The sequence below is a fragment of the Apodemus sylvaticus genome, chromosome 20 (assembly GCF_947179515.1).
Source record: "Apodemus sylvaticus chromosome 20, mApoSyl1.1, whole genome shotgun sequence".
NCBI lineage: Eukaryota > Metazoa > Chordata > Mammalia > Rodentia > Muridae > Apodemus > Apodemus sylvaticus.
The window spans coordinates 22,090,254-22,104,487 of record NC_067491.1 but is presented as its reverse complement, the minus strand read 5'-3'; the positions used below and the strand labels follow the sequence as shown (position 1 = coordinate 22,104,487).

At 38.4% G+C, this 14,234-nt stretch overlaps 1 protein-coding gene across 5 annotated transcripts in view; it reads left to right on the top strand.

Moving 5' to 3' along the window:
* Positions 1–13,671, top strand: part of Caps2 (calcyphosine 2) — a 48,121-nt gene extending 34,450 nt beyond the window's left edge. For all 5 annotated transcript variants that reach the window (XM_052165562.1, XM_052165560.1, XM_052165557.1 and 2 more), the window contains 5 exons: positions 492–571; positions 2,182–2,336; positions 7,056–7,181; positions 9,508–9,604; positions 13,496–13,671. In XM_052165562.1, coding sequence (XP_052021522.1) covers positions 492–571; positions 2,182–2,336; positions 7,056–7,181; positions 9,508–9,604; positions 13,496–13,671 — 634 coding nt within the window. The remainder of the gene's footprint in view (positions 1–491; positions 572–2,181; positions 2,337–7,055; positions 7,182–9,507; positions 9,605–13,495) is intronic.
* Positions 13,672–14,234: the final 563 nt, after the last annotated feature.

Below are 14,234 nucleotides of genomic sequence, written 5' to 3'. Positions count from 1 at the left end.
TCATTCATTGACTATATAGTGAAAAAAATAATTCTTTGAATAAAAAATTACATTGAAGGTTATTTTAAGTACTAGAAATGTACATTCTTGTTGAATGTTTCTTGACAGTAATTATTACTTAAATGGTAATATATACACACACACACACACACACATACATATAAGCATAGTCTATAATCTAGCTCTGAGAATCTTTATTAGTGCATCTTCAAGGCATCAAAAGTCTATTTACAGTTTATACTTTGCAAGCTACAGCTGCTTCTAAATAGGTAGTTATAGTTAAGTATTGAAAAACATTAAAGCATTTATGAAAATTAATATCTTCAAAGACTGCGATTCTTTTATAGCTCTGGATTTAATTCTCCGTGGACTCAAAAGCAGTGGGGGCAGAGGTGGGGCTTGCTCTAGCTTGTACGCCTCCACAGCTGCTGAGAGCATCATCGGGTCTGGAGCAGGGAAGCACAGCTTAGCCTGTCTGTTCTCACTTGCAGAGTGGCCTCTGCGGAACGTGGGGAAGAAGACACAGTCAGTGAGGAGGCGCATGATCAGCTGGTGCTGCAGGCCATTCAGGGTATGCCGTGTCTTCTGCACTCTCACGCACGAGTTTCCTCGTCATCACTTAAAACAGTCTTTGTGATACTTCCAAGTTTTATAGACTTTGATTTATATTTTTTTATTTTTTTAAGAAAGTATACATATATACTTTCTAGAAACATCACATATTTTGTTAAAAATATATATATTAATTAAAGACATTTGTGTGAATGGCGAATCATTGATAAATCCCAATCACCTGAATCTTAAGCATAGTATTTATTTTCCATAAACACCCACACATTGTTCCTTAATAGAGACTGTTGCCAAGAAAACTTGTCTCTTGGAATCTGTGTGTGTGTGTGTATTATATACTTTCATGTATATATATATACATGTATGTATACATATGTACTATCTATATCTATGTCTATGTCTATATCTGTATCTGTATCTATATCTATCTTCACCCCTCTAAAACTTTTACACACACACACACACACACACACACACACACACACACACACACACACTTTTATTTATATATAATGTCATAGGGATCTGAAGTGATAACTAAGTCAATAGCAGAGTGTGCCACTACTCCAGAGCACCTGAGTTTGGCTCGCAACCCCCACCTCAGGTAGCTCGCAGTCCTCTGTATCTCCACTTGTAGGGGATTTGTTGCTCTCTTTTGGGCTCTGTGAGCAGCCTTAAGCATATGTGCATTTTACCTTCGCACAGATGCACAAATATATACATAAATAATAAAATCAATCTCGAACCCACATGTATACATAAATAATAAAATAGTTGTTAAAATTTTTCAAGTTCTTTATTGGTACTAAGTAAAAGGATGTAATTACAACCAAATTTTTAGAAATATTAGGTGATATGGATTTAATTATAAGCTAAATAAAATGTGAAATTGAATTTTTTTAAAAAATAGAAGTATATTAATTTATCTGTGTATGTGTGTGTTTGTGCGTGTGACACAGCACACAAGTGAGGTAAGGTAACAACTTGTAGGAGTCAGTTTTTTTCTTCCAGCTCAAAGTCAGTTCATCAGGATTGGCAGGTACCTTTCCCCACTGACCTGTCATCTGCATGGGCCATGATGTATATGTATATGTACATGCATATGTATATTTATGTGGAGTGCATATATACATATATGTGTATATATACACACAGATATGTTTATATATACGTATTTATACATAATTACTCATACACTCATACAGAGGTTCACGCAGCAGCTCGAGCAGCTTGCCCCTCACTGTTCAAACCTGGCTGCCCTGGAATTCACTGACATCCTCTTTTCTTCCTCTCTAGAGTCTGGGATTACAGGCGTAAACCACCATATGCCTGTTTTATGCCTCAGTCTCCTGAAGAGACATGTAACACTCTCACCACACAGTGGTGCTGTCGTTCTGACATATTATGAATATGCACTTGTGTCTGACATTGTCGTTATTAAAAGTATTCTCCTTTCCAAAGTCTTTTGTCAGCTGAACACATATGTTCATTGAATATTTGCATCCCCCTTTTCCAATATTATCAACTTATTTCCTCAAAAGAGAAACAACCACAGTTTGATAGCTGGGTGCACAGAAGCAATTAGCTTCCGCGTCTCTTTTTACTAAACAGATAAACTGAAAGAACAAGTGCACAAGAAGGGCGTTCGCATTTTGACTGGATTGGGGAAATACTTCCAACGTTTGGACAAGGAAGGGAATGGGCTTTTAGAAAAGGCAGATTTTCGGAGAGCTCTGAAAACCTTTCACTTGGAAGTGTCTGAACAGGTATGTACCACACAGCATTTTCTACTCTGGGTGTATTCTTTCATGGCCTCGTTCACTTTTCTAGTGAAATTTTAATAGCTTATTTTTTTAACGCCACACTATCAGGGTTAAGCCACCAGGCAACGAGTCCCATTGATTTTTTTTTTTTAAAGTTGACATCTATTCCTTTATCATATGTTTTTGAAGTGTTTAATAGCCAGGCATGTGTTAAGCTCTGAGATGATGTCTTCTCTCCACTTCGTAATCTTCAAAACTGGAGAAAGTGATTACGTTAATACATGCATGAGACAGAGAGTGTTTTGGGAACAGTGTGGAGGTCCTCAGTTCCACGCCAAGTTATCAGGAAGGAGAGGGCAGGGGAGGGACCTTGGCTAGATCCCTGGGGGAGGATGAAACGTGTTGGGTTGTGAATAATGAGGAGGAATTAACCAGGCAAGGGTAGAGAAGAACAAGAGTAGATAGTGGGTCATAAAGAAGGGCTGACGCATCCACACTTTGGTCTTCCTTCTTCTTGAGCTTCATTTGGTCTGTGAATTGTATCTTGGGTATTCCGAGCTTTTGGGCTAATATCCACTTATCAGCGAATGAGTGTTTACTCACTGGAGTGTGTTCTTTTGTGATTGGGTTATCTCACTAAGGATGATATTTTCTAATTCCATCCCTTTGCCTAAGAATTTCATGAAGTCATTGTTTCTAATAGCTGTGTAAATATGTAAATTTTCCACATTTCCATTGTGTAAATGTACCACATTTTCTGTATCCATTCCTCTGTCGAGGGACATCTGGGTTCTTTCAGCTTCTGGCTATTATAAATAAGGCTGCTATGAATACAGTGGAGCATGTACACTGATTACATGGTGGAGCATCTTTTGGGTATATGCCCAGGAGTGGTTATAGCTGAGTCCTCAGGTAGTACTATGTCCGGTTTTCTGAGGAACTGCCAAACTTATTTCCAAAGAGTACACATGGGGGGACTCATAGCTTCAGCTGCATGGGTAGCAGAGAATGGCCTGGTTGGACATTAATGAACGGAGAGGTCCTTGGTCCCATGAAGGCTCAATGCCCCAGTATAGGGAAGTATAGGAGAGGGAAGCAGGAGTGGGTGGGTTAGTGAGCAGGGGGAGGGAGGATGGGGTTTTTAGAGGATGGAAAGGGGATGACATTTGAAATGTAAATAAAGAAGATATCTAATAAAAAAGACAGTGGGTCTCCCATGAAGAGGGGAGTGTGGCTTAGAACGGTCATTTCCTGGAAAGGAGAATCATGTTCCAGCCATAAACTGTGGCTCTTCCCCAAGTCGCAGGGACTTAACTTCAATCTGACGTGAATGATCTCACACTGGATCTGTGTGTTCTAGATTTGTCTCATCATTTAGGCCACATCTTTCTTTAACAGAGGAGATCTGCTGTCTGAACTCTGATCCTTTCTATGTCAATGTCCATTTTAGTTTCTTCATGGAACATTGTGTTTGTAAGTGAAATGTCATGTCCCACCCAGATGAGGACCAAGGTGGCTCTGGTTCCTGCTCTTTATTTAACTTCCTGAACTGAGTGTGTCCTGGCAAGCATGGGCACAATAGATGAAAGGGTGAGAGAGATTAAGTTCGGTGCCCGAAAGCCTAGTATGCTACGCATGGAAGTTTTGCTTGTAGGTTAAAAGCACAAGTGTGTTTCAACTTTTCTTATTCAGGTCCTGCCTGAGCAGTTCTGAGACAACTGCTATGTTTAGAGTAGCATAGAAGCTAAAATAAAAAAAAATGCATGGGAATTTGCTTTATCAACTGTAAAATTCCATATCAGTGTGACATGGCTTATTACTGTTGGGACATAATCGTTCTTTGGTTTGTTGCCATGATGACATTGAAGCTTGTGGTATGTCTGGTGAGACAGACCAGGGACCACCCACCTTCACGTCTTTCTTTCCTAGATGAACAAAATAAAACAACTGTAGGAAATCAGAACACTGTGGTCTATTTTTGTTGAACAGACAAGTAAATCGTAACTGATAGAGGGCTGGTGTCCACATAGTCTGGCCCCGTGGAGGGTGGGAAAGTTTACTCTGGTGTGTCTGTATTTGTTTGTGAAATGGTCATAACTAGTGACCAAGACTGATTATCTAAGATTTCTGTCTTAGTTACTTTTCTAGTGCTGTGACAAAATGCCATGGCCAAGGCAATTTATAAAAGAAAGAGTTTAAGCTGGAGGCTGTTGGTTCCTCAGAGGGTTAGAGTCCAGGGCCATCATGGTATGGGCATGGCAGGCATGTCACTGGAGCAGTAGAGATCCTACAGGTTGACATGACAACACAAAATGTGAGGGTTAATGGGGAATGGCATGGTCTTTTGAGATCTCAAAGCTCAGCCCTAGGGTCACATCTCCTTCAACAAGGCCACACCTTCTAATCCTTCCCAAACTGTTCCACCATCTGGGACTGAAACATTCAAATATATGAGCCATTTTTATTCAAGCCATCACAATTACTAAGAAGGATAATGTAAGAATGTAAGTTTTCATCCTTTCTCATATGTTTTATTTTATTATAAACTTGATTTATTTTAATTTTTAGAATTGGTTCTTGGGTCTTATACATGCAAAATAAGTATCTTACCATTGATCTACATGTCCAACCATATCCACATATTTTAACTAATATTTTTACTTTGCTTCTTGTTATATCACTTATGCAATATGCATGTTTATGCAACCACAAGTGTATACAGGGAGATGTGAGAATAAGATTTTGTAATTATCAGCCTGAGTCTCACTTTGAAGTATAACATATTTGTGAAAAGACACAGTCATTATCTCTGACTTTAAAAAAAGTGGTATGCTCCACACAGAGCCAAGTTTACATAGAAATATTATCAATGAAGCAAAAATTCCAATTGAATTAGTTTCCATTCTGAGTCTTATGTAGACATGTGTTTTTTTATTATTTAATTGGATTATTTAATATTTGAAAATTCTTCTTCTGAGGCTTCAGAAGTCCTTTTAAGTCTGATATTCTTTGAGTTAAGTGAACATATTTGCCTCCTGTTCACTTTAACTCATGATTTGTAAAACTGAAACTCAGACTCAGTTATAACTTAACTGCACACACATACGTTTTTCTTTGTAATGTATGAGGCATTTTGACACACAAAAAGGCTGCATATGTAGCAGAGGAATGCCTTGTCAGGCATCAATGGGAGAAGAGGTCCTTGATCCTATGAAGGCTCAATAGATGTCCCAGTGTAGGGGAATAGAGGGCGGGGAGGCAGGAGTGAATGGGTGAGTGGAGGAACACGCTCAGAGGAGCAGGGGGAGGGGAAGAGGATAGGGGGTTTCTGGGAGGAGGGGTAAGGGGATCACACTTGAAATGTAAATAAATTAAAAGTAAATTAATTAATGAAAAAAATTTAAAAAAAGAAAAGCTGTATTGATCATTGGCGGCTGAGGAGAGGCAGAATATGTTGAATCTTAACTTTCTAATTATAATTTTATTTAAAAAAACTTAGGAAGTGAAAGACAATAATTTCTGAGTATCTATTTGCTCAGCTGGGTGTTTTATTTTCAGTCTCATATAAAGCCAACACCATGATAGGAGCACTGAGAATATATCTCTCTGAGCTTCAATAAAGGAATGCTGTAATTTCTTTTGTTATCAAGAACACGGAGTAGAACAGGGTTTTAAACAGAACCTTTGCCAAAAAAGCCCGTGGTAATGGCAGCGAACAAACTGACATATGGTATTTAGTTAGCATCATACTCTTTAGTGTAAAATTGGGAATAGATCAGAAGTCATTCAAACCTTCTGTGATCCCAAGACCAGAAGAAACCCCATTAATAGTCTCAGGGTAGCTGGTGTTTTAGAACTTGAATAGACTTTGAAATTATCACAGATGGAATACATTTAAAACCAGAGAAATGTTCAAAACAGAGTGCACAACAACCATATTACTTTATATACCGAGAGGTAAACGATGGGGGTGTAATGTGTAGAGAGAAAGTGAGAGATTGGCCAGGTGACATAAATTTTCATTTGGATAAGAGGATGAGTCTTGTCTACTGCACAGCCTGGTGAATATAGTCAAGAATAATGAATAATGTACTATGTGTTTAAAAATTGCTAAAGCATATTTTACATATTCTTACTACTTTGCTGTTACTAAATCTTACTAAATATTCCTGCTAAAATGTTAAATATTTGACAAAGATGGTATTTAGTCTGTCTTGATCTTTCCTCAGCACACATGTGCATTGAGACATCATGTTATGCTGCTATTGTTTATCAATAAAAAAGTTAAGACTCTCGGGATGGAGGTCAGTTATTGAACTTGGATGGGGGAACAGGGGGAGGGAAGAGGGCTTATGGGATTTTCGAGGAGTGGGGATCCAGAAAAGGGGAAATCATTTGAAATGTAAATAAAAAATATATCAAATTAAAAAAAAAACTTGCATTCCAGAGGTCACGTGATTTGCAAGAGGTCGTAGGCTTGACCCCCAGCATTCTCTGCCCTCTAGTAGCACAGCTTTAAAAAGAGTATCCTGTGACGAGGTCCCAGCTTAGGCATTCACTCTAGAATTCCTTCTACTAGGTTTGTCTGTTACTTGATGAATTTTCTTACTCAGTAGGCTACCTTGTCTAGAGCCACAGATGATCTAACAAAATCATCTGCTCTTGTTATGACTGATATAATTTAAAGATGTAATGACAATTTCTACTGGGATTTTTTCTTAGGACTTTGAGTCTTCCTGGCTAATTCTTCAAGGCCATGGCCAAGGCAAGGACAAGGTGGATTATGGAGAATTCAGACGTGCCATTTTTGGTGAGATGAATGAATATAGGAAATCATTTGTTCGCAAGGTAACTGCTCACTGATCTTAAACTAGTATTCCTACTAGACTGTTGGATTCATTCTTTAGCACCTTGAATGGGCCATCAATTGAAACATTTTATATCATTTTGGCAGCAATACACTCTGGATTTAGTAAGACTTAAAATAAGCACGCTTATGTATTTGTACAAGTCTACCTAGAATAAAACAAAATCTCACATATATCATTCATGATATATATAGGTCTTAGAAAGTATTTGATACAAGAAAAATAAAATTCAAATTGAACGATCTCTATAAATGACTGTTTCTGTAAATTGCCAGCTATCTAACTGTACTGTTGTGTAAAGTCCTAAGCCTCATTTGTTGTCCCACAGAGCGAGTGGAGCGATTGGATGTGATGATTCCATTCTGAGCTTCACAACTATTACAGTGTTGGTGCTCAGATGTGCTACTTTATGATGATTGGCATGTTTCTGTGGGTCTTATGATCTACATGCATGTGCTAAAGTGAACACATATATTAAAGTGAGGTCATATATTGAGTTGGAATTAGAGTTCTGGGGCTGGAGAGATAGGTCGATAGGTCACTCAGTAAAGAGTTTCTAGTGCAAGTGTAAGGACCTGGGCTCAAATTCTCAGGTCTCGTGTAGCTCCAGACCCAGTAACACTGTCGGTAATCCCAGTGCTCTTATGGAAGACTGAGCAGCTCAGATAAGCAACTCCCTGTAGGTCTCAGCTCACTAGCCTGGGTATGAATTACCTAACAACAAAGAGACCCTGTCTCACACAAGGTGGGGTGTGAGAACTGACACCCTGGATGTTTGTGTCACACATACTACATACGTGCACATACATTACACCTACATACACATGCATCAAACACACCCAGAGCCCTATATATATTTTTTTAATAAAAATATAGATTAACTCAGTTCTATCAGACATGTACACTTTGGAGCGGTATGTTTTTTCTTTTGTGTATGTATTTAATACAATAGGTATATGCACCTCATATTTATAAAAAGCTATTCTATGTGGGGTAAGATAAATAATTATAACAGGTGTCAGTGTCAAGTGCAAACAAACAAACAAAACCTCAAACTAAACTAAAGCTTTTTACTCTTACTCACCAAGAGATGTAATAAAAACTTTAAGTAAAGTACACTTCTCACTCAGGTACAGCTTTGTGCTTTGTTGTTATTTACATTTCTATGGTACTAAGTTTGAGTATCAGAACAGGAGTTGAATTAGTGTCTTATGCAAAAGTCATTGTAGTTAGATTAAAGGACCAAAATAAAATAAAAATAAAGGAAGGAAGGAAGGAAGGAAAGAAAGAAGGAAGGAAAGGGTGGGGAAAGATGTTACAGTCAGTCTCAGGCCTGTCAAATGATTTTCTCATAGTTTGTAGACTGGAGGTCCAAGCAGGGTGGGCATATCTGGTTTCCTCCGAGGACTCTCTCTGTGGTCTGCAGGTGGCTACTCCACAGTTATCCTGTGACAGTCCCTCTGTGTATTTTACTGTCTTTGTCAAAGGGATACTAGTCATCCCAGACTGAGGCCTACCCTAATGATTCCGTTCCATCTGAATTACTTCCTTAGGGGACCCCACCTCCACATATAGCCCTATTCTGGGGTGCTAAGTGTAAGGATTCAGGACAGGAATTTGGGGCACTATTGAAACTGGTCAATGTTTCTGTGAGTTACATATTCTGAATAAAAAAAGGTGCTTCTGGTTTGGATTCCTGGCAAGCTCAGGCTGCTGGCTGCTGCTTCAGGTAGCTTGGTGTGTCTGTGTATCTTCCTTTTTTAGTTTTAGTTTTTTTTTTTTTTTTTTTGATAGGCAAAGTTATATTGAGTTGAAAGAACAATAAGTGAGCCAGTCAGGAACTGAAATGGAAGTATTTATTACATGATAAGAAATAAGCATTTCACCTGTTCATTGCTTCTAGTGACATGGAGTTTAGAAGTTTACTTTTTAAACTAAAACCAACCAACCAACTAACCAACCTTCAGATAATTCCCAAGTGCTTCAGTTTGGTCATTTATCAACTCCATGAATCCCAGAGCTGAAAGTTACCAAGGTCTTTGACCTGACTCCTCAGTTCCCAGCGAAGTCGGGCCAGGACAGTGGGGATTGGTCACTTTAGCAGGCCAGGGGAGCACATGAAATGCTGCCCGGGGACAGGGGCATCCCAGTGTTTGTTTTAGTGATCTTCCTCTGTGTATATGACGCTTTCTCAAGCACCTGTTTAGCTCCTTCGAAATGTCTTGTTTCTAGTTCATAAATGATTGACTGCAAAATAGCATCTCCTGTCTAACAATTTCACAGAGAGGGACCCTGTCTTTCTTTAGGCCTTCATGAAACTGGATTTTAACAAAACTGGCATCGTGTCTGTTATAGACATAAGAAAGTGTTACTGTGCAAAGAAGCATCCACGTGTGGTTTCAGGTAACTATCCCTTGTCAGATGCTTTGGGTTTCTACTGTGCTCTTTAGTAAAAGTGTCTTCTCTAATCTAATCTAATCTAATCTAATCTAATCTAATCTAATCTAATCTAAAAGCATCACTTGAAAGGAAGGAAATACTTTTTGTTTGAGCCAAATGCTTAGGGGCCATCTTCCCCTTCTCATTTAAAAATTTTAGGTCCGTTGTGTATATGTATTGATGTCTCTGATAGTTATAATGAAGATAGAACTCCTGTTTCTTGTTTGGAATGAGTGGTGGAGTGTAAAAGAGCTTTGGCAAAAGCTCTGTCAGCCTCCTGTTTATCTTCTGAAAGAGTGCCCCATCCTCGAGGATTGAGGGAGATTTACGTCTTTATCTAGAGTGGAATTATACATAAAATGACATTGTGTATCTGTGGACATCCAGCCAAGTGCGGCAGCGCACACCTATAACCGGCACTTAGGAGTAGCAGAGGCAAAGGGAGAGTAAGTCTGAGGCCAGTCTGGGCCATGGGGTGAGACTTCGCCTCAGAAACAGGGAGGAAAGCAGAGTGAATTTTTAAAAGTAATATTAAAGATTCGTAGTGGATTTATGAATACGGCTTATCACAGTGTTTGGCCACCCAGACTTCCTTGATTTCATTGTACTTTTCTCTAGAAGAGTAGAAGCTGTTATCTTGTAACATTTTAAAACTACTTCCTCAATGACTTTCATAGTTGCATGTACATTTGCTAATCTCCATTAAGATGTCATACTTTTTGTTTGCCAAACATTATTCTATTAATGATCAACAAATTAAAATGTGTATAGACATTTCTTCTATTGGCAGGCTTCTAATTTCTAACTATTGATACACAGCTAATGAACCACACGTGTTTATCTGTGACTTCTTAGGCTCCTTTTCTTCTAACTTTCTGATGTGACACCAATCCCTAGAATTACTAGGATATCCACGTTTCAAATATCAACTGGTCCTTCCAGATGCTGTTGCTATGATACCTAGTTTTTGTTTGTTTGTTTATTTGTTTGTTTGTTTTTTTGAGACAGGGTTTCTCCATGTAACCCTGGCTGGTGCTGGAACTCACTCTGCAGATCAGGCTGGCCTCAAACTCAGAAATCCACCTGCCTCTGCCTCCCAGAGTGCTGGGATTAAAGGCTTATGCCACCACCACCCTGCCGTGATACCTAGTTCAACCCTAGATTATACTACCTTGTGTTGCAGCATTATTTCTGTCCAACTCCCTGAGCTTACTTCATTTGCATTTCGTTGACTAATCCAGAAGTAAAAGACTTTCATTACTTAACTGAACATTCTCTAGTTTTGTTTGCAGACAGGATCTCAGCGTGTGACCCAGACTGGCCTTGAGAGCCTCACTCTATTGTTTTGAACCCAACGTCATATTTGTATTAACTATTGGGAAATTTCATACAATGCATCCTCATTATTTTCACACTCACTTCAGGTTCCTCCTAGGTTCACCCTCCCACCCAGGTGCCTGTCCCCAAAAAAAGGAAAACGGGAAAAAAAAACTAAAAGAGAAAAAACAATGCACCAAGTCCAATTTGTGTTGCCGTACACACACTGGAGCATGGTCAAACTCCTGGTCCGCCTCACCGCCTTGCATGGGCATTAGAGCGCTCACCTCCATGTCCTGCCTACTTAGGCATTTGTTTAGGAATATGGCTGAACCTCTTCTCTGGATAGTTACACAAGGTGAAGGCAGAAGACTTATATTTTTAAACTTAATATTTTATACTTTACATTAACAAAGATACATTACGATTGCCTTCGTTTCTTATCATTAAGAGATATCCTATGTGCTGGGGCCTTGGCTCAGTTCGAAGAGTTCTCGCCTAAAGTGTAGGAGGGGCTGAATTTGAACTCCAGCTTCGAATAAATGAGCTTGTGGTACATGCTTGTAGTCTCAGGACTCAGGAGTGAGGAGGACAAGGCTACCGTGGACATGTCACTCTCTACATCTTTCTATTGAGTGAGTCACACCAAGCACAAGGGCAAATGATCCTTTGTATTTTAAATTTTTTGGTGACTTCAACGTCATTCGTCTCTTCTTTTGGAGTTAGCTTGCCTGAGCGGCTTTAGTTCTATTATGGGCCAGAGAGGATGGCTCCCAGTTGGGTTTGTTCACGTGGTTGGGTAACCTTGGTTCCTTTCAGGAATTGCTTACTTTGGCTTTGCCTTCTCAGTTAAGAGGAAAGCTAAAGGGAAAATCTAGTGATACTTTTAATATAACAAACAAAACCCTATTTTTGTGCGTCATTACAAATTGTAATTTATTTACATAGCAATTTTTATGCAGGATAAAAATTGTCTGCTATTTCTCCTCCTCCTCATCTTCCTCCTCCTCCTTCTCCTTGTTCCTTCTCCTCCTCTTTCTCTTCTTCCTCCTCCCTCTTTCGTTTTTTGAGCCTGGATCTTGTGTAGACCTGGAGGGCCATCTGCCTGTGACTTTCCTCTGCCCCTGCCTCCTGCATGCTTGTCTTCACAGTTTAATTTCAGTTATAGAAAACATTCTCTCTCTCTCTTTTACTTTACTTAAGTACGTTGTTAGGAAAAATGGCTTTAAAAGAAGTAGTACATCCTGAAATTAGTTTTTGTAATCATAAAAATCCAATATTTAATTTTGTAATAATTTCTTGTCTATTAAAGCAAAGAAAAGGAAGTCTCCCATGTTTGATAGGAGATGGGTACTCTCTAGGTGGGAGATTTTTAAGAGGGTATACAATTCTTGTTACTCGAAGCATACATTTAATTAAAAATGTTTTAATTAAAATTTGTTTCCAAGCTGGGCAGTGGTGGTGCACGCTTTTAATCCCAGCACTTGGGAGGCAGAGGCAGGCGGATTTCTGAGTTTGAGGCCAGCCTGGTCTACAGAGTGAGTTCCAGGACATCCAGGGCTACACAGAGAAACCCTGTCTCGGAAAAAAAAAGTTTCCATATACATTAGATACTGATTAGACTTTTGTTTTGACTAGTGATCTCAAGAATCATATAGCATTTTTATTGCACAATATCCAGCCTCTTTTCATTCAAGCTCCTTTCATTTTAATAAAAGGATCACTTTCTCCCTATTTGCTGTACATATTTTTAGATGACAGCAACAGTTTTTTCTTGAAATTATTTTTACACATGTGTATGCTTAATTGTGTTTGTGTGTGTGTAGGTGTAGGAACTTACACAGACCAGAAGACGGTGTCAGAGCCCCTGGAGTTAGAGTTACAGGCCATTGTGAGTACCCCATACAATGTGGGTACTGTTGGCCAACTTGGAGTCACTGGAAGATCAGCAAATATTCTTGACTGCTAGTCATCTGTCCTGCCCTCTGACTTAAAAACATATTTTTAAATGTCATTTTAAAGGTCATAGATTACTGACCTTCCTTCCTTCCTTCCTTCCTTCCTTCCTTCCTTCCTTCCTTCCTTCCTTTCTCTTTCTTTCTTTCTTTCTTTCTTTCTTTCTTTCTTTCTTTCTTTCTTTCTTTCTTTCTTTCTTTCTTTCTTTCTTTCTTTCCTTCTTTCTTTCTTTGCTTAGTTAATATATACCTTTGCTATTTTATTTTGGATATTTTTTGACCCCTCTTCTGAAGCTTTCCACCTTTGAATCTTTTACTATTACGAATCTTTTCTCTTTCCTATGTTCTGTGCTGATAGCTCGAGAACAGATCAACGGATGAACCAAAGAGGGGACTATTAATGGAGACTTCGATCATGAAACAAATTAATCCTGGTTGATATTTAAATAAATCAGAGGGAAGTTTGGCATACAATTTTAAATTACCAAAATTATTTCACTAGGCGAACAAGTATTCCTCTATCATCACCTGCCATTTTGCTGAATTTTACGGAAAATATTTCAAGTTGGTTCTCTTCCTGCAGGGCACTCAACAGAGGAGGAAATCAAATCATCTTTCCTAGAGACATTAAAAGGCACCTGCAGCAAGTATGATGAAGTTTCATATGGTGAATTTGAAGATTACTATGAAGGCCTAAGTATAGAGGTAACAAGCGATGAAGACTTTGTTAACATCTTACGTACTCCATGGGGAATTTAGTTTTTAATAACACACCTTCTTACTGGCACAAGTATTTTATAGATAATATGTATTTTATATAAAACATGATCAGCTCATAATATATTTTCTAAGGTTCTTCTTGAAAGACCATTTTAGAAATAGATGTGTATTTTTTGGCACACATGCATACCTACCTGTCCATGTGTTTATAAAGACAGTTCTTTTTGCTCATTCTTATCTTATACTTATTATATTTCTTATTTATTATACTTATAATACTTACATTTATCATATCTCTTACTGTACAAGGATAAGATGGTCCTTATACCTTATACTTTATACTCTTTGTACATACTTTAGAAAAGTAGTTTAAAAATTAGCCTTAATAGAAAAGTAACACTTTCATTAAACTATACGAGGGCTTGTATATAGCGATTGTTTTCTGTCCTTTCTCAGATTTCTTAGAACCTTTCTCTAGAATGCAGTTGCCACCATTTTCAATTTAATGATGTGGGATTCAGACCAAGGCTGAAGTGCAACTTATTTGAAACTTATGAAAATATTCTATTGTCTGCAAAAGCAGTGTTAAAGTCAGGATGATT